The sequence below is a fragment of the Oreochromis aureus genome, linkage group 10 (assembly GCF_013358895.1).
Source record: "Oreochromis aureus strain Israel breed Guangdong linkage group 10, ZZ_aureus, whole genome shotgun sequence".
NCBI classification, from domain to species: domain Eukaryota; kingdom Metazoa; phylum Chordata; class Actinopteri; order Cichliformes; family Cichlidae; genus Oreochromis; species Oreochromis aureus.
In genome coordinates, this window is record NC_052951.1 from 15,563,656 (window position 1) to 15,584,411 (window position 20,756).

At 38.7% G+C, this 20,756-nt stretch overlaps 1 protein-coding gene across 2 annotated transcripts in view; it reads right to left on the reverse strand.

Moving 5' to 3' along the window:
* cadm2a (cell adhesion molecule 2a) overlaps positions 1-20,756 on the reverse strand; it is a 204,597-nt gene that overhangs the window by 71,143 nt on the left and 112,698 nt on the right. Inside the window, exon 2 of one of the 2 annotated variants that reach the window (XM_039618524.1) lies at positions 191-217. The exons of the other annotated variant lie outside the window; for it this stretch is intronic. Coding sequence (XP_039474458.1) covers positions 191-217 — 27 coding nt within the window. The remainder of the gene's footprint in view (positions 1-190; positions 218-20,756) is intronic. 2 annotated transcript variants of the gene reach the window in all.

Genomic DNA, 20,756 nt, shown 5'->3' on the forward strand with positions numbered 1-20,756 from the left:
TGACTATTCTCAAAATAGTCAGGGAAAAGCAGCACAGACACACACGCACACAAAAGAATAGAAGCAAATAGACTAAAATATTCGTCCATTAATTTTTAAAAATAAAAGGTTAAGTCTCTTTTCTGATATTGGTTTGGCAGGTTGAGTTTGAGGCACAGCAGGAAAAGCAGCAGCAGCAGCCACCACTCACCTCGAACTTTGCCTTTTGAAGCCATCACTGAAGTCCCCAAGTAGGCAAGTGGGGTTGGACGGACAGCAAGAGAGGCAGATGTCAGAATACAGAGGAAAAAGAACAAAGAAAGAAGACAGAACAACTGATTAGATAACTGTAGGAAGAACAGCGTGTCTGCATCTGTCGCATATGTGCAGAAACAGCATTGTCTTTATCTTGGATGTCAGTCACAAGTGCTGAACCCCCACCCGCACAGATCAGTCAACCCTGAAAGAGAATGTCCTGATTTAGCTCATCAGCAAATTGAGACCTTAGAGTGTGACACCTTTTAATTAGTCGAGACACATCATGTGGATCATGCAAGAGTGCTTTTGGTTTTTTAACTGCCAGACCTACAGTATATGGGTTTGAGCATACTGTACGTGTCATGTTGTGGATTTGTGCTGCCGCCCGTCTTTTGACTTTGGGTAGAAAATAAAGATTTTGTTTCATAGTAATGATTTATATGTTTGGATGCAGTGACACATTCCGACACCGGTGAACCATCATATAATCCTGTGACTGACAGCGCTGTAATCAGCGAAGTGAAGGACATACAGGGATGGTGTCCAAACCAGTGTATGGCACGCTATGGGAGTATTCAATTAGTAGCTTATTCAGTACAGGCCAGCAAAGCCATGTATGAAAAACAAATGGAACCACAACATAGAGGACCTAACCAACACATGAGCATCACCTCTGAGACATCCTGCAGGTAAAAACACAGAGGAGAGGCAAATAAACAACATAGATTGTCTATTAGTGTGCGTGTGTGTGTCTGTGTATTTGCGTGTGTATCCTGAGGGAATGACTCTTATGCTTCACACACACTGCTTTGCCAAATTGATGGATCTATTGGAATGCCTCCAGTGAGCCTGAAAACGTGTACAGCTCTAAGAGACAAGGCCTGAAAAAGAATGAGGGAGCGGGAGAACAAAGAGAATCTCACTGCAGGTGCCGAGTCTGCAGGTTATGAAAATTATTGTGGTTTCTTTTCGATTACAGATTAATAAACTGCGCTCTCTCTCAATGACAAATATGGAAATTTCATACAGAATTTTAAATTTACTATCAGAAAGGGAGCAAAAAGTAATCCTTGAATGCCGGCCCGGAGATACAAACCAGCTGCTAAACAGTCCGTACACTCCCTTGACTCTCACATGGATTTTGTTTTGTTTATATTTGAGGGCCATTAAATCCTGATAGCCAATTTTCAGTGGCTGACAGAGATGATTACGCTTTGTTAGTACTATTTCACAACTTGCCAAGATGCAAGGTAGCGTGGGGAAGTGAGAATATGAAAGATAAAAGAAAATGCAAGAAAAAGTGCTACAAAAGAAACATATATTACATGTCATATTCATCGGGCAAAAAAAGTGACCACGTGACACATCGTTCCTCTTTTACACATGCACACAAATGCACACAGACACACACAGACACTTGAAATGTTCACACCTTGTTGTTGTGTCACTGGTTAAGAGGGAGAGGGCCCAACAGACAAAAGGGAAGTGGACGTCACATGTCTACCAGGGCTGCTTTCTACATGAGACTGATGGCTTTGTGAAATATTCCTTTAGCCGTGTCTGACCTCTCTATATCCCTGCTTTTCATGCCTGATGTCAAAGTATGAGTTCCCCGTCACAACTCTGCCTCTGTGATCTTTCTAAGTCAAAATCTGTGGGAAAAAAAAGCGGACAAAAGGTGAAAAAAACATGTGGGTTTTTACAACTTTTCACTCATAACAAAGGAGGAATATACGGTGTATACAGCTGATAGACATAAAGGACAAGCTGCTAAGAAAAAAGAAAAAAAGAAATGGAGGGAGACTTGTTCACTAGCATCTCCGCACTTGCGTCTCAGTTTTACAGTTACCAGGCAACCGACACAACAGTTCTGTAAGTCAAGCTGAAATTGCATAAAACGCTTTTCATCCCGTTCTCTCATTCCCCCATTTTACCATGGAGTGAGCATAGTATCCCCAGTTGATTACACAATGGCCACCTATTACACGCTCTCAATACTTCATACTGATTGGCGAGAATCCACTAGAGAGAGATAAGGATGTAACACCTGAATTGGATTAAGTTTGGCTGTTTGTGTATACTGTACACACAAAAGCTCTTCTTTTTCCATTGTTTCATGTTCAGAAGAGAGTTCACTTCAGCACATCAACATACCACTTTATTTATGAATATTTCTTTACCAGCACTTTTAGTCGGTGGACCAAACCAAGGCTGCAGCAGAGCTTGATATTCGCGAGGGCACAAACAGTGATGCTAATGGAATGTCAATAAAAATTTGGTGACAAAATAATTGTTAGTGGTGAAAAACAGGGAGTTACCATGTTTAATTAACCTCAACTTTGAAGCCACTATGGGAGTAAAGCACAGTGTGTACTGACCTGGAAATGAAATGGAGAGGGAAAATGAATGGGAAAGACAATAATTTTACCACATCAGTAACTAGTATTTATAAGCTAATTATCTGTGTATGTCTAAAGTCTTTTATGGATGCAGATGGGGCTTAATTATAAATATTACAATATTATATTCACGATTACCTAATCACGATTGGATCATGACTGAAAAAAAAACTGCATTATTCGGCAGTCTTTAAGATCAAGTTATGCCTGAAAATTTGCATTATAGATTTCACCAGACCCGGCACTAACCGGACTGGAGATTAACAGTTCTACATGACTATGAGCATAATGAACACGATCTAATTAGAAAACCATTAAATAATGCAATTACTATTACTTATATATATATATATACACACACACATGTTGTTTACCCCAACACAAAACAAGCCTTTAATAAAGAATTGCTAAACAGACACCCGTTAAAGTATTTTTCACCACAAAGCTTAGCTAACATACCAGTGGTATCCCTGCAGTTAGCTGAAGCAATTAAGCAGCCCTTCCCTTATTTTGTTACACTGTCCTTCTGACGTGTTTCTATCACGTAAATCCTCTCGGTTTGTCTGAATTAGGGTTTGGCCACAGTTTCAGACTTGTTAGAACCCTAGTATGCTTCTGTGTCTCTGCTGAATGTGTAACTAGGTGTGATAGCCATAAGATAATAACACTGTCTGTATCGAGTCTCAACTGCTTTAATTTGGAACTTGTCTGCCACCCATGTCACTTCAGCTTTAACTTCATTTCATGGCATCTTGCGTGCACAAATAACAGTGCGTAGTAAAAATGGGGTCTGTCCTGCAGGGTGAAAGTAATCTGCATTAAATAAACTTCATGCTTCTTGGATACATGTTATATACTATTACAAAAGACAGTCATTAACACATCACATGTCTTAAGACATTTGGTGGGGGTTTTTTTCAAACTGTGTAAATATAACTGTAATATGAACAGATGGATGCACATGCATGCCATCACTCTTTCCAAGTATTAGCTAAAGCAGGCTCTTGGTCTAAGTAATGTGCAAACAATGACATTTTATCTAAGAAAATGAAAAGTGAGTGACTGCATGGTGGTGACACAGGAAAGCACTGAGGTGCAAGCAGGTTGTTCGGTGTCTCTGTACCCATCAGCAGGGAGCTGTCATGAATAAACTGTGTGATAGTTCATACTGAAACCACCTACTGTGACACACACACACGCAGGCATGTACATGCACACATACATAGCAGTGATCACAGTATTCCCTCGGGGTATAAGTCTCCTGGGAGGACGTGAGGAAGGATGTTGCAATACAACATCCTTCCTGTTTTCCTCCTCTTTTCTGTCTACATTCGTCTTCCTTCAACTTATGCACATTCAGGAGTTTGTATCACCTCTCTTTTCAAATCATTCTGCCTCCTGATTAACCCTTTCCTTGCCTGCGTCTTACTCTGCCCTTCTGCAATACCTATCCCCTCAGGCTACCTTTTTTCACAGTGGCAGATATATTCAGAGTTTGACAAGCAGTAAAAAGCCTATGGAGATCGATGTGTGCAGCGAGGCTCTCTGAGGTGTCACATGGCATGATGGAGAGTTTAGCTTATCTTTCGTACAGCAGCAGCTGTTTTGCCATATGTCTGATGTACTCCCGGCCCTTTGGAATCCAACCAATATTCCACCGGTGAGCAGATTGCTGTAAAACCTTAACACACTCTTTGTCACCTTATGACTTGGCTGTACATAGAACTATCAATTGTCACATACTCATGAGAGCATAAAAAACATGTACACTGTGACATATTCATAGAGGGCCCTACACACATTCGTGGCTGTATTTATTCAAAGCAAAATAATCAGCTTCAAAATAGCGATCAAGTGAATGCATTTGAATCTCATTTGAGTTAGCAGCAAATGCATTTAAATCCTATTTGATTTAGCACTGCTTTAGCTAAGGGCTGCGATTCATCTCTTTGTAATAAAGGATATGGTAAACAGTGTTAATAGATGGAATCAAGGTTACTTAACTCAGCTTATTGCCACCATACTGCCTGCTTTATTAGATCTGTCTACCACACCCATGTTTTCTCCCATTACAGAGAGACACACATCTGTTTGCTTTGTCATTTAATCTAGCATATTTGATTTCCACTCCTTAACACAATTACACATACATACTCTGTCTGCGGTTGAATCATGCGCTCATAAACCGAATGCCCATAAAACAGAGACAAAGATGGGCACACGAGGCACACATGTTGATGACACGTACATGCTCTTCATAACACTTGCTCCATCTTTAGATGATGCTCTGTAGCGGTGTTTATGGTCCCAGATTGAATGCCTTCCAGACTTTTTTTTTCTGCAATTGCAACAAAATCTTATGAATCACCATCACCAGACCATGTGTGAATGGCACCAGACAATCTGGCCCCGAGAGCTTCTGTTTAGCTGCGTACATTCTGTTTGCCAGCACAGTGACCAGCCCTTGTACGTACAGTACAGCTCAGAATTACTTTAAAAAATGTGGTTTTTTGAACACTTTTAACTGCAAGGCAGCAATCTGAAGGAATGAAACTAGATATTTCTTTGTATTTTGGCAGGAACATGTGAAATAGGCGGAGCAATTTATTGAAACATATACAAACATATATGAAAATACAGTATATAAGCTTGTACAAATCTAACAAGCTTTACTATCAATATTGGCATTATTACTTTTATTAATCATTAATCATCTTTAGTCTTGGTCCCACACTGCTTCAATAATGGTGAGGTCCAAACAGTTCGGAGGCCAGTCCATGACTGATAATGTTCCACTGTGTGTATTTCTATCCAGGTATTCTGCACTGACAGTGTGTTCACTTTCATGCTGAAAAATGAATCTGCTGCAAATCAGATTCTTTCCAGATGGTACATGCATGGTAGATTAAAATCTGACAGTACTTTTCTGTGTTCAGAATTCCATCACTTTTGACAAGATCCCTAACACCACTGGCTGAAATACAGCAAACCATGACAGAGCCTCCACTGTGTTTTACAGATGGATATAGACACTAAGTGCTGTACCTCTCTCCTGACCCCTTTTGCACATCCTAATAATGGTTTGAACTAAAAACTCCAGATAAGATCTGTTTCCACTGATTTTCAGTCCAGGGTTAGGGTTAGTCGTCTGCTGTATTTTCACCTATTTCGCAAGGACTCAAAATTAATGAAAAAGCAGCCAATGTAAAGAAAGCCCTTTCAAGGACCTTCAGAAAGCCTGGACAACCATTGTCCAAGACTATTGCTCAAGTCTGACTCACTGGAAGCAAAATATAAAGAAATGGAGAGTGGCTCAAGATTTGTTTTGCACAGTGCTGTATGCAGCAGGGATTTAATAGAGGTTGAGAATTTAATTTGTGAAAGCCTGGGTATCTTTGAAAATATATTAAGAAATCTAAGAAGATGCAGTTTTTCTTTCTCTACCTCTTTGAAGAACATATGCTGTGTTATTGTGACTCTGTATGCTCTAGAGGCAAAGTGGAAAGAAAATAACTCAAGGGATCCACTACTTATTGATGATAGACTGCCACCTCTTTGGGCTTCATTTTTGTGTTGGCACAGGTCGAGCACAGAGGTGACCCAGTAAAATGACATCCCTTTTTGTCTAAGCTTTTGGTAACTCTGTGGTTCTTATTTGGATCCAGTTCACATCACGATGTTTGTCTTCCATATTAAATGTATGTTTCCACTAGGGCTGGGCGATATGGCCTAAAATCCATATCACGGTATAATTTGAAGCATGTGCAGTAACGATATATATCGCGATATATTCTTTTCTTCTATATAACGTATTTTACACACTATAAGGCACACTTAAAATCCTTTAATTTTCTCAAAAATCGACAGTGTGCCTTATGTATGAATTCTGGTTGTGCTTACTGACAGTGGCGTGTCCAGCGGGGTGGCCTCGGGGGGCAAAAGGAACAGTAAGATAATAAATAGGAGGGTACTTGAACTTAAAGGATGATTTTTGTTGCCAACTGCAACATATTTAATTGTACACAGAAGAAAAGTTGTGAGGAATGATGCAACATACATTACATGTCATTTTGATTGCATTGCATATATTTAAGCTAGTTTTATTTGCTCCATTCAGATCATTTTTACACTGTTTTTAAAATAGAAATCCACCTGATGTTTCTCATTTAGATACCTGCATAACTGAGAGAGGAAGTAGTACTGACTGTATGATACTGATTGTTTCTGAAGTAGAAGCAATGGAACATGCACAGTCATTATATATGAAAAAAATGAAAAAGAATAATCAGACATGCGCCCACATCCAATAGATCGTTAATATGTTCGTTCAACTGCAAATTTTTCCCACATAAAGTTGAGCTCATTGATTTTTTTATTGTGGTGCTGAGCAATTTGTTCGTGACAGCTATGTTAAAACTGTGATAAAGATTTTGTACGGACATCTGCCACGCAATTAGAAATAACTTGGCTGACAGATGTTGTGATTCATCACTGAACAAATACTAATTTAGATCATGTTTTAGCAGAGAAATTCAACACAGTGAGAAAAGTCATCTTTAGTAATCTTTTGTCAGCGGTGGATGTGGTGCAGAAGGTGAGACCGAAAAAGCCCCACACTTTATTGTGTTATAAAAAAAATGCACGCACTCTGGTCACAATCTAAAGTTAGTATATTAGGAAAAGGATTCAGTGGCCATGGCATCGTGTTTTTAATGTCAGGACATTTTGGTATACAGCTCCTCTGTCACTTGACTTCACAGCGGTTCTATAGGAAAGGTCACAGCATACACTGCAACACAAAACAACACATTCACTGCTCACTACAACTGCACACTCTTGCACATTTGGAAGCATGCATATAACCTATGTAAATCTAAAAAAAATACTTTGGTTTATGGTAAAGGTTTAATTCAGATGAAGCATACTCGCTACCATAAATATAACGCTCTGCCTCTAGAACTCATCAGAAACACCAAGCAGTTTGTATTGTACAGAAATCTCTACTGTTCTTATTCCCTGGTTTGAGTAGTTTGATATAACATTATTTAATTTACTGAAAAAACTGTTAGACAAATAACAGGCCTGGAACTATCAGGTTTTATCAGAATGGAGCACACTTCTGAGATATTAAACATCAAAGACCTGACATCCCAGACTGCAAACAATAGGTTTTTCTTAAATATTTAACTCAAACAGTTTGCCTTTAAATCTGAAGGCTTTGAAACAGGGCTAAAAACAAACATTATATATTGTGCACAGCGTCAGTAATACTTTTGGTGCCAATCATTGCTAAATAATCAATTTATTTAGGACTGACACACATTTAAAAAAGGCTCTATGACTTTGTTTCCCTCTTTTACAAGAAGATAAACCAGCAGCACCTTCTGCAGTTTAAATAGTGGGGTAATAAGGTGGAAATAAGACCTTACTAACATGGAAATAGCCAACTGTTGCCACTCAATTACCAAATCAATATCCAAATAATGACTTTTTAACAGTGGTTATAGCTAAATAATGTCTGTAACTGTGTAATAACAAGCCAGAAACTGGCGGTAATAATGTGGAACCAAATGCATGCCTATGAGGCAAAGCCAAATATATCCATAACTGAAAGTACAACATCTGTCTGTGATGTCAGAGCCTTTTATAAGATGCAAGTGCACAGTGTGCAGCATATACTGTAACAAAGGACATCTGCCTCACTCGCATGTAGACTTACAGTGTAACTGCAATTAAGAGCCAGCAGCTAGCAATCATTGCCTCACCATTAAGGCCCAGATAGATGTGACTGTAATTACAATTGCATATTCCAATAAATTAATGTGTTGCCAGTAGTGAAAAAAATGATGGGAAGAGTAAAGTTCCTTCTACTGAGAATTTGCATCTCTTGTTAATGTTTGTCAGGATCCAGACAGCCTCTAAAACTATTACTCCCACTATTGACATATCCCGTGCTGCATGACAACTTCTGAGAATGGCAGGACTATTTTTAATGAGAACTGATTGATTTTGTTTCTTGTGATTTATACATGTTGATCTGTTATCAAGTCTGCGTGCAGCAGCAGTCATATTTCTGGGAGCTTGTCTAGTGCTGTATGGACAGTCCCAACAGCAGAGAGAGATAAAAGAAAAGTGCAGATATGACCAGGATCATATTCGAGTGCAGAAAACAAATATAGCTACGCGTTTGCAAATACGCACCCACACACACACACAGCCCATTAGTTTTGCCATTTAAAACCTTAAAGAAATTCCCCCTGAACTCGAGAAGCACATTTCAATTTCCGCAAACTGCCGAAGGGGGTAACAAAATTATGAATCTCAACAACAAGAAAAGTCAAACACATATTGCTACAGGATGATAGACGCAGCTAAATGCATACACGTGCTCGCATACGCAGAAAAATGCAGTCTGTCAAACAGGTACTGTCATTAGATGATGGAGAGTCCAGCTCTAGCCTATAACTCAGCAGCTTTCTGTTTCCTCTGCTTCTTCAAATGAATTGTTTAGAAGTTGAGGTTATATTGTGATCGATGCCTTGGGGGTAACAAATGACTTCCACCAGACAAAGCTTTGAAGTGGATTTGTACGCCTGGTCACCAACCTGTAATCTGCAACCATTTATCAGAGGGTGAAGGGACAGGAAATTTCCATGGAAAACTTCCAGATAATTCAAGCTCCAATTTTTTACCGCACGCAGAGGTGAAATCCCTAGAGGATAAAGAGTTATGTGGGAGTAATGCTTTATCCAGCTTCAGGTGCTCTCATTATTTTAAACAAATGGACTGTCCTACATTTCTGAGGGATCTTCTATTTTGTCGTTTTATCCTTACTGTTAGTGATTGTGTTGTGGAGTGAAGCTTTTATCCTCAGTGGAGAGGAACACATAGCGTCTGGAAAATGCCTCCTCCCCTTGATAGCGAGACTTTGATCAAAAATGTGTCATAGCATTTTGCTCGAGCTGAATTATTCAAAGGTCAGTGAACAAAGGCATGTTTGTGCTGTGTTGCCTTACAAAGGGTAGAATGATGGTAAATTGGCAAAGTGCTCACTGCGTCTCTGTAGGGAGCTGACCGGTGAGCCTCACCCTCAAGGGACCATTTGGCATCAAACAGCACAAGCTCCCTGTGATTGTTAATGCTTCAGTCATAGCCAGGCTGTTACCTCATATTTTCAAACCATCACCTTTATATCCCATTCTATTTAGGGCATTGTGTTACAGTTGCTTTCCAGCAGGTTGAGAAGAGAATAGATTCTTAACAAGAGAGACTGAAAGCTTCGGTCCTGCAGGGCTATGTACACCTAATGAATGTTGCAGCTTGTGTGAGCGCATGTGTGTGACGGTTAATATTTTGCGAGCTGAAGAAACATTTTTTGTTCTTTGCACACCATTGCATGTTTAAAAGCAAAAGTCAGTGTGTGCGTGTGCATGGGTGGAATACAGCAGTGCAAATCGCCCTTTCTAATGATGGCAATAATCAGCGGGAAGAAGCCTAACGGAGAGTGAAGACGGGATCACGAAAAGGAAAAAAAAGACTAAGATATATTTCAAGTCTGTGACTTTAGCGTTCTCGCCTCTGTATTCCAGTTGCCTGCTTTTTATTTCTACATCCAAAGATTGAGACCTTAATGGTTTTAAGTGTCTTTTCCTTCTCCAAAAATAGTCAAAAATGCATCATGTTTTCTTCTATCCCTGGGCAGGCCACTAGAAAACAAGACAGCAGGGAGTAGAGTGGAGTAGGAGAGGACAGAGGGAGGTAAACAGAGGTAAAAATGGCTAACCTTCACTGTGTGTGTGTATTGTACACAGATTTCATTACACTTCCATTATCCATCCGGTGTTTCTAAAGAAAAACTCAAGTGAGTGAGTGTGGGTGATGTGGATTCACATTAATCAAAGACAGAGCGAGCACACATGAGATGTATCAACACACATAAGACAGCGAGACAGAGAAATGGAGCAGAGTTTTTAATGAAGCTACTGTAGTAAACGAAGCAGCGCTGCAACGCACAGGTTCCCCACAGGAGCTAAACCCCAGGCAGTGCAATCTACATAAAACCTGACAAGCTTTATTTTTGAAATAGGCTTATCTTCAGAATAGATATATTTTTAGGACGTTAAAATTGCACGCATTTCCATATGAACGTAGTATCATGTTCAAGCTGCTTCTCTGACATGACTAAAGTCATGACTAAAGTGTCTACTTTTTACCAATTCTTTTGCTTTTCCATTTCTATATACTTGTTAAACACAAAATCTGTGACAAACAGTTAAATCTATCATTTTAAATGTATTTATATGTATTTGGAAAAAGGCATTATACTCTCTCCCAAATATCAGGCATTAGATACATTACTTTTTATTCATTCACTGGAAGCTGTATGGTAACAAAAAAAGATGATTAAAAGTCCCAAACCCAATAAGGAAAATAAATATCCAGGTACTGACACACCTTGCTTCACCCATTACCTTCCAACCAAAGCTGGGAGCTATGAATAATTCCATTTCATGGCTCAGCTTATATTTACAGAAGAACAAAAGAAAAACTGTGTTCAATTACCAAAGACAAATTTGAACTCATCTGGGTCATTTTGAACAAATTGAACTGGAACTAATTCCTTCCGAGTGTGGCAATTGAACTAAATAAATAAATAAAATGGTGACTTGTTTGCTTTTTTCCCTATCAAATTAAAGTTGACCTCAACACGCTCTTATTATAGCGCTCCACAGGCACGAGTCCATGGGAGCTGTGTAGCTAAGGGGGTGGTGGGAGAAGAAGAAGGTGGACACAGGCACGCTAAAGTGTACGCGGCTTTGGAAAAGAAGGAACAGAATCCATGTGATAATTAAAGAAGTTAAAAATGATAAAAAAAGAAAGAAAAAAATACACTCCATGTATCTTTTTTAACCCTGCTTTCATTTGTACCATTTCTCTCACTGTCCTCTCTCCCTGTCTTCTTCGCCCATTTCAAAGGTGTAAATTGGACACAGACAATTGAACATTACTATCCTGGGAGGTAGCTGGCACCATCTGTTAAATGTCCGCCCCCAACATCACAGTGTACCACACAATGCGCCCAAACATCCCAGTGCACCATGATGCACATTTGTGTGGGAATGCAAGTGCTGCTCCAAGTAAAGTGGGTGCAGGTACTGCATATTGTTTCAAAAATAATATGTTCTGGCCATGATATTTAGTAGGATGTATTTGAACAATACTACAGGAAATTATTTTGTTCCATAATTTATGAAATCTCCCCAAAACAGTTTGTTACTGTAAAATTTTCTGGCTTTCACTTTCATATGTTACATACATTCTGATATGAACTTAAGTTATAACTCAAGTATTATCTGGCACTAAAGATTAGTCAGGGTACTTTAGTACTTTCTGACCTGAAAGATTAATCAAGATAATATGATAAGAGTAAGAAACAAAGAAAAAAAATGCATAGAAACAAGCTTCCTTGTAGTTATATCTTTGGCTGGAACTTGTTGTCAGTAGTTACCCACTAATTGTGGTCCACTTCTTGCCAAATGGGCGCAATTGTTCACGGCTGATGGGAAGTTTATATAAATACTAAGCATTCACTGCATTCCACGAGATTCCCAACAAAAAACCAATTATTTGCTGGGGCCGGATTGTGATAGGTTTTCCACACAAATAATGAGGAAGAATGCCTATGTGAATTTATGAAAAGCCTTAATGTTCCTCTCTCTCTTGTGCTCTCCCTTCCTCTAACACACATGGCTGATTAGCAGTTGGCATTTTGTCTTGGCCATGTGCTAAATGACAGCGGCAACATTACCATCTCAAAGATGCTCTCCTTGCCCAGTTAATGGTCAGGACACAATGGGTGCTCAAACACTTGATGGATCATTGAAGGATTATGCGATTTGGCTTTGAGCCTGTATCGTCACGTCACGCAAGTGTGCGTGTGAATGCACGTGGCTATGTGTCTGAGTGTGTATGCGAAACAGAGAAAGAAAGAGGGATTCTGTATCCTGTATCCTGTGGACTCCTACAGACCTCTCAATGGGAGCAATAATGTCAAGGAGCTGCAATGTCATATCCATCAGAGCTGACTTTCTGTCAAGTCCAGACAAAGGTGTTGACACCTCAACACCACACAGTGAGTGAGTAGACCATTCAAATGTCAGTTACCTGACACATAGCCATGCTCTCATAGATGGGTGGCAACCTGTGATTGTCAGCTGGTAACTCTAGAAAAAGGCCACTGCATATATAAAGTCTAAAATAAATCCACAGAGGTTTACTGAATGAATACGTTTTCATCCTCTGAGGTAAGCGCTCACTTGGTACAATCCCACCTGTCAACCGTAGCAAATCAGCCATCATGAAAATGACAAGGTTATTGCTAAAGCACAATGGAGTCGCGTTTGGATTGTTCAGTTAGGTGTGAGTTTGCCAAACTTCACTACTGTTTTCAGGATCTAATAAAAGTTATACTTCAGTTTATTGTTTAGAGAACTGAATTACAAGGTTTCACACCTTATGTGCAAAATTTCACACTACTCCCACTAAATCTTTTACCATATCAAAAAAGAACTGTATCTATTCCAATATATGCATGGAGACATTGTCTAAATTCTACAGTTATTGTTTTGTATTTCTTTTAAGTGGATAAAATAGACCAAAATGCAAATTCATCCTGACTTGTGGTGCAGCCAGTCTTTAATGATACATGTAGACATAATGACAGTCCAATACTCTGGTACTGCATTTAGCTTTCTGAAAGCACAAGTATGTGAATATCTGCATAAAATACACATGCACAATCTATTACAGTGATTATGGTGTCAAAAAAGAGGCACTGATAAATAATATCCTCTTTAGACAGAAGCTTTTTTAACTATTAACACGGTCTATTGGTTGATTGACTGATGAACTATAAAGAGAGCAAGAGAGAGAGTTGAGGGGTAGAAGTTTTCCAAAAGCAGGAGTTGGGTTTGTGGGATAATCTCTGTAATCTTTCAATTACCTAAAGACAAATAAACTGTGATGGTTTGGCCAAGCAGGCAAGGACACCACAGACCACAGACAAGATGACCTTAGAAAGACACTTCTCTACAAAAACACATACAGTAGCTTTTATGCACATCTCTATCTGCTGAAAATATAAATGCGTTTTTTCAAACCGGTTAATTTTAGGATAAGTAGTGTTTAAAAAGCATAGCTGGTTAACTTAACCTTACCAAATCTGCCATAATTCATCTGTTCTTATAAAGAAGCAGCTCGGTTTCACTGTCATTTGTGATTTCTGCACTGCTGATGATGATTTGTAAAGTTCACAACCAGATGTTGCTATATTTGCTATAGAGGAGTCTGTTCAGTGTTGTAGATTAAATCTGTCTGTAAAAAAAGGCATGATGTTTTCCCAAATTCTTTTCCTGGTGATATACTCAGAGCACAACAACATTTCAGCTGAGAAAATATGGCGTATAGGCAAACCTGTTGAGTAAAATTATTCACACTTGTTTCTAATGGTGTTATATAACCATTACACTGTATGCTACTTCACAGTCCACAGGCTCCACAGCATTTAATATTGATACCAAGAACTGAGACTGCCCTCCTTCAGAAAATGAAACCAAAGCTAATGCGAGCTGTTGTCGTGACCGGCAGTTATGCCTTTTTTCTTCTGACCTCGTGGTTGTATTTTTAGAGTATGGAAAAGCTCAATACCTGGACATTCAACACTGTATTGCTTACAGTACTTACAGTTTGTACTAAACTGCAATACTTAGAGTATAAACAACACCTTGCTCAGTTATTGACATTGTTATTCATTTTTGTAAACAAAATGTAATACAAATATAATACTAAAAAATTATTTTATTGTAGTATAAACAATAAACAGGTTAATAATTGTTATTTTGATGTTTAGCTTTTTTAGACCTCAGTCTCCTTGTGATGTTGACATAATATTAGTTTACATTCACCATGCAATAGCTCAAGAAAATGACAGCATATGTAGAAAAAACGATGCTTTGTTATGTTTTGACATTATTTGAAATGTTGATATTGATAACCTTACTACCGTTTCAGTACTTATTACAGCTTCACTCCAGGTTTTCATTTTCATTATAATGTATTTTTTCCCTATTTTTACTTCAAATAATTTTAAGCCAATAACAACGATGACTCCTGAAAAGATCGTTATCAAACTTTGGGAACTTTATGTTTTTTTTCTCTGTCAGTTGTATAATTTTTATTAGTTTTATTAATTTAAACCCACATAAAGTTACACTGGATTGCTCAACTGCAATATTGCATAGAGACGGCATCTGCATCAATATTTATTTATATACAAAGTATATCTTTAACTGTTTAATAAAAATATATTAACTCAAGACACACCCAACACTTTTAGTGTAGAAAAGCTAATCAAGGCTGAATCTGACAGCCTCATGTAAGCAAAGCACATCTGTAAGTACAGATATTGATGCCATTATTAACACCCTGCACATTGGACATAATTGATCTGACACCTTATATCTATGGTGTCATATAATATGAAGGGAAATTGCATGAAAAGAGGAGGAGCACCTGACGTCTATAGATAAGTTGGAAGCCTGTTTAAGGTATCCATATGACAGAAATTGAAGTGCACAGGCACAAAGAAATAAATACTGTTAACTACTAAGCTTACTTTAGTTTGTTCTTGGTTTCTATCTCACATATGGGAGATCATAACTGCTGTAAATGTCTGTCTCAAGCACATAACTTCAAGCTTTAAGTAGCAGTCAAGTAGCAGTCAAATAAATCTTTTTTTAACGGCCCTTTAATATCTACTGTGTTTATTGCTGTCTGCTGCAGCTGAACTCAGGTGCGCTGCAAGAACTGAGAAAGGTGAACTCGTGTGAACCTAAACTAATGATCTGAAGTCAATAAGAATGGAGGAAAACAGGCAGGAAATCGTGTATTTAATGTGGATAAATGTCTTATTTTTGTTGACATTTTCCTGCACGTCTCTAAAATGTCTTGTAAACAGTCAAATGACTTAAAAATACCAAGGAAACAAAGGGCAGAGCAACACGCATGTGTGGTCAATCTCCGACTAAATGAGCTGTAAGACGACAGGAAAGAGTTCATGATGGTTATTTTTCCATTATTTGCAAAAGGATGAAGCCGAATTTGAGTATGTGAGTGTAGACATTGTGTAATGGACTAAAGATGAGCTATTTATCTATATGGAATTTTAATGTGACGGTAATTTTAAAATTGGGTGTCAGTTTTATCAGATCGATATAGGAGGAATATTCAACGCTTGTTTACTTACTCAATCTTTTTGCTGCCTTTAACCATGTGGGACAGGTTGATTTGTAGATATTAAAAAATAATAGAAAGAGGTAAGCGCTCACTTTTGCTCAAGATTCCTTAACCCAACTGTAAAATTCAACAATAAGTAAAATTGAATAACATCAGTAATTTCTTCTTTTCTTTTCTCGTTTTGTGTTTGTTTCATGTGTAGAGAAAAGGATGTATATTGCACGAGGTCCTTGCTGTTCAAGATATAAAAGAAATAAAATCCAATGAACCTTAGATTGGGCTACAGCAAAAACCATTTTAACTCAAATTAACCAAAACCAAAAAAAAAAATGCAAACAAGAGCCCATTAGGCTCCAAATAATTTAAAGACATTAAAGGGATTTAATATCTTAAACATCTCTGCTACTTTTACTGCTCAAAGGGCAACAAACGACCTGTGGAAGAAAGAACAGGGACATTTATGATGCTGTTGCCCTCAAAGAAGGACAACTGAAGGCCATGATTAAATATCTTTCCTGTTTTAATGGATGTAGTAACCTCCTACATCAGCACGCTTCCACTTAGACCCATCAGCACACTTCCACTTAGACCTGCCTGTTAGTCTCAGTTGGCTGCTCCTTCCTCCCCTAGGAAAAACTCCATAAAACACAAGACATTTATTTAGGGGAATACACACATGCGTGTGCATCCTTGCATGCTGAAAGCGCACACACACACACATAAATGAAGACAGACATTCCACCACAGAGAAATAGAGATTTCTGAATTTATTTCTGTCTTAGCAAGAGCAGTGCCATTGAAAACTGGTTTATACTGGCACATTTCAAAAGAGTAATGTAGAAGTTTATGTGTATGTCAAAGTAAGTAATATGTCAAAGAAGCACAAGGCTTTTCCACAGTTAGTATTTGTAAGAATGGACACGTTTTGTCATTAATATACACATAAATATTGACATTAGATGATTCTTCAGACTCAAGGAAACTGTTCAAGGCATTTCAGTCCTGCAAACTTCGAGGGAGCAAAAGCTTTTACTATTTAATGTGTGTTTTCTGTCTGCATATATTTTTGTGCATAGTTCTGTAGGATACCCCCCAAAAAACAAATGAAATAATAATGATAACACAGTGTTGTTGTATCTGTTGCACAAAATGTTCAACGGTAGCTTGTCTTGAGCATGCATTGTAAATGCTGAGGAAAATCCTGCCTTTGAGTTGTATTGATTCCAGGGCTCCAGTCCACTGTGTGTCTGCGAAAGCACCAGTATGTGTTTGTGTGGAAATGTGATTGTTTATATTGTTGTGTATGTGTGTGCCCTCTACATCGATCCCCCACTTTGTTCCAATTATCAGTAAGGTTTTGGGGCCTAATAGTACTATTCACACAAGCATTAGAGCAACAGAGGCAACCGCATTTGAGAACGGAGGCTTAAGGGAGTAGGAGGTAGAGAGAGGCGGAAGAAGCAGAAGACGCAAAGCTGAGGGAGAAGGACGAGAAAGCATGATGCAATAAATAAATAAATATTTCAAGTTATTTCTGTGCACCTGTTTTTTCATGGTTAGAAGAGGAATCCCTAGGCAGTTTCTATGCTACACAAAAGCATAATGCTTTCCCATCTGATCATGAGTTATTCAATTGGACAATATACATTTTTTATATACACTTCTGTCTCCCAATATATGAAATCTGACACAGAGGTTTCAAAATAGGCGAACAAATCCTTTGTTATACAGAAGAACTTGCTATGCTTTTAGTCTTTTGAAAATGTTTTTAAGGGTTTACTGATGACTCCAGTTTATTTTCCACAGATCGTCAGCTACAGTCACATGATATGACATTAACAAAGGGTTGCAGTTATGACTGCATTAGGGACTTTTTCAGTAAGCACTAGAGATGGAGACATTCAAAGTACTAATTTTAAAATGATGTGTTTTGAGGTTACAGAGCTCAAAGTAGTCTTCAGCACAGCCAGTAAGCCTGAAATTGTCTCAAAACTGTGATTTCCATAAAATCACTTCTGCCTTTTTCCCTTGCGATATTAGTTATTAATGCTTATGCGCATGTGAGTCGGTGACTGGTCTTCTCTCCAGGTTGCTGATGGACACCCACAGTGTGGATTAGTGTTGTTATAGATTGATTTTTTTTCCCTTCGTCTATATTTGTGAGTGTATTGAACATGTGTGAGTGTGCAGTTCCTCTACAATCATGAATTACTCATAAACGCTAGGCTCTAGGTCAACAGAGTTGACAGATAGAGCAGCTATTGATCACTTTCCCAGTTATGATAACTGGGCAACAATAGAGTTTACAGCAAGATGGGACACTACAAAAAGTCAAAGAAGCTAACTCTGAACCTCTAAGCTAGCGTTAGAGTTAAGTGATTATATTGGTGATTAAAAATTAAGCATTGTCCTACACTATATGAACAAAAGTACTGGGGCACCTACACGTTATCCCCATTTCATTCAATTCACTGAATTTTATTTATTTGGCGCAAAAACACAACAACAGTTGCATCAAGGTGCTACATGCCATGAAGGTCCTGGTGCAGCTTTTGTGCTAGAGGAGGTTTGGGGCTCTGCAGCTATTGAGTCAGCAGAGCGTTGCCGACTTTTACTCACTATGCGCTTCAGCACTCAGCTCTCCCGCTCTGTAACTTTATGTGATCTGCCACTTCGTGGCTGAGTTGCTGTGGTTCCTAAACACTTCCACTTTGCAGTAATACCATTTACAGCTGATTGTGGAATATCTAGGAGGAAAGAAATTTCATGAAGTGACTTGTTACAACAGTGGCATCCTATTATAGCACCACACTTAAATTCATTGAGCTATTTAGAAAGGCCCATTCTTTCACAAATGTTTGCAAAGGCAGAAATGGCTAAGCACTTGATCTATACACCTTTGTCAGAGGGACTGAAAACAATTGAAGGATTAAGAGGCATGGTGTAACATTTTTGTTTATATAGAGTATGGATAAATGAAGCATTATAAGACTATACAAAGGAAAAGAAGAAACGTAGAGCTACGAAACAAGGAAATGAGATGCATTTGTGTAAGTTTGTGTGTGCGTGTGTGTGTGTGCGTGCGTGTGTGTGTTTGCAAGTGTGGATGAAAATCTCTCTTGTGGTTTGAGCCGCATTGTTTGATTCCACTGATTCCACAGTAAGAGTCGCCAGGGGCTTGTTGCCAAGGTTCAGCCAATTGAATTAGGGATTTGCCGTTCCCTCCTCAGTCCAACCCTCCTGACCATTTCCTGTTTCTAGGGGTCCCTGAGGACCCTTCCTCTCCATTCAGCTGTAGACTGTAATTGTATTTAGGATGCCAGTGCAGAGCCCAGTGGAGTACACGACGAGGAGAGCGAGAGAGACAAAAAGAGATAGAAGCAGAGTCAAAGGGAGGCCTAAACATGGCCAGGGAAATAAAAGGAAGAAGAAGAATGAAGAAAGGGGGAAATTCTTAAAGATGGATGTTCATAGAGGGGAGGGATGGTTGTGGTTGTGGGGAACAGAGATAGACTGACTTACCACCCATCCAAATGGAAAACAAGGTCATTGTTCTCATTGGATTTGCAAGCCTGAATGACCTAGGTCTACTCAAGACAGTTTGGTGTAAGTACTGCAGTACCAATGCTTAAAAGCAAGACTCTAATAGGCTATTATATACAGACACATAGGGGCAGGAGCAAAATGATTTTCCTCACCCTCCACACAATCTGGAAGAGGCATATCTCATATTAACTATTACATTTCAAGTCGATATAGTTAAAAATAGCCATGAGTATGCCATTACGCCATGTGCATTTTTAGATTAATGTAATACATTACAATCAATTAGCCACTGTGATATCAATAGAATATTTTAGCACTGACAAACTTTCTCCTGACTGTCAGGAAAACGTGTTTGCATAATATCCCAGTGTTAATAAATTCAGGTGTGAATGAATTCACTCCATGGGGGCAATTATAACTGTGATTTTAAATGACAATGTATTTCTAACATTAACATAACCACAGGTGTAGCAAACTGGGGCCCTATGACCAAAAAGGCTTAGTTAGGAGATACATAATCTCAAGTGCCAAAAGAAGTTTTTGTCCTTGAATGCACACTGCCTGCTTCTCTGCATATGGAAACTGGACACAGTATTATGTATACTTGTGGTTTTCAGTCAGTGCATTTTAGTGGAACTTGCACAATCCTGATCAATTGTATGTTATTGTATTGTGTGGTACTCGTCATAGCTTGTATTGGACTTCAATGCCATATCTCGTCTGACTTCTCGCCGAAGTTGACAGGAGTTTGAATGAAGTCAGGCAGTAGACAGATGAGCAGACAGCGAATGTTGAATACAAAGAATGGAGTAAATGTAACGCATTCCTACCAACTTCAGACCCTAGAATGCCCGGGTACGGTTGTGGGAGTCAATGAATGTGAACACTCTGAGCTCAAACGCCAATAACGACATCCACTTTTTTGCTGTACATCAGATAATTCTCAATCTAAAGCAAGTCAGTGCTGCTGCCTACTCATTTTTGAGTGACATATCTGCCAGAAAATGAGGCTGAGTGCATTTTGATTGCACATTCTTCAGCTGTGACTCACACTGTTACCTTGCAACTAGCTTGTGAGGAGATCTAGCTTGACAGGCTAAGACACAGAAGTTCACACTTGCAGATATGATTTATTCAAAACTTGGTGCATCTCTTTCAACACAATCATGCATTGTATCACCCTCGCACATTTTACCATACACCACAGAATTTGTGACTCCTCAAATTCAATAATTGCAGTTTCGTTTCTGTCCATGGTGCCATTCTGTGTGTGTCTGGCCA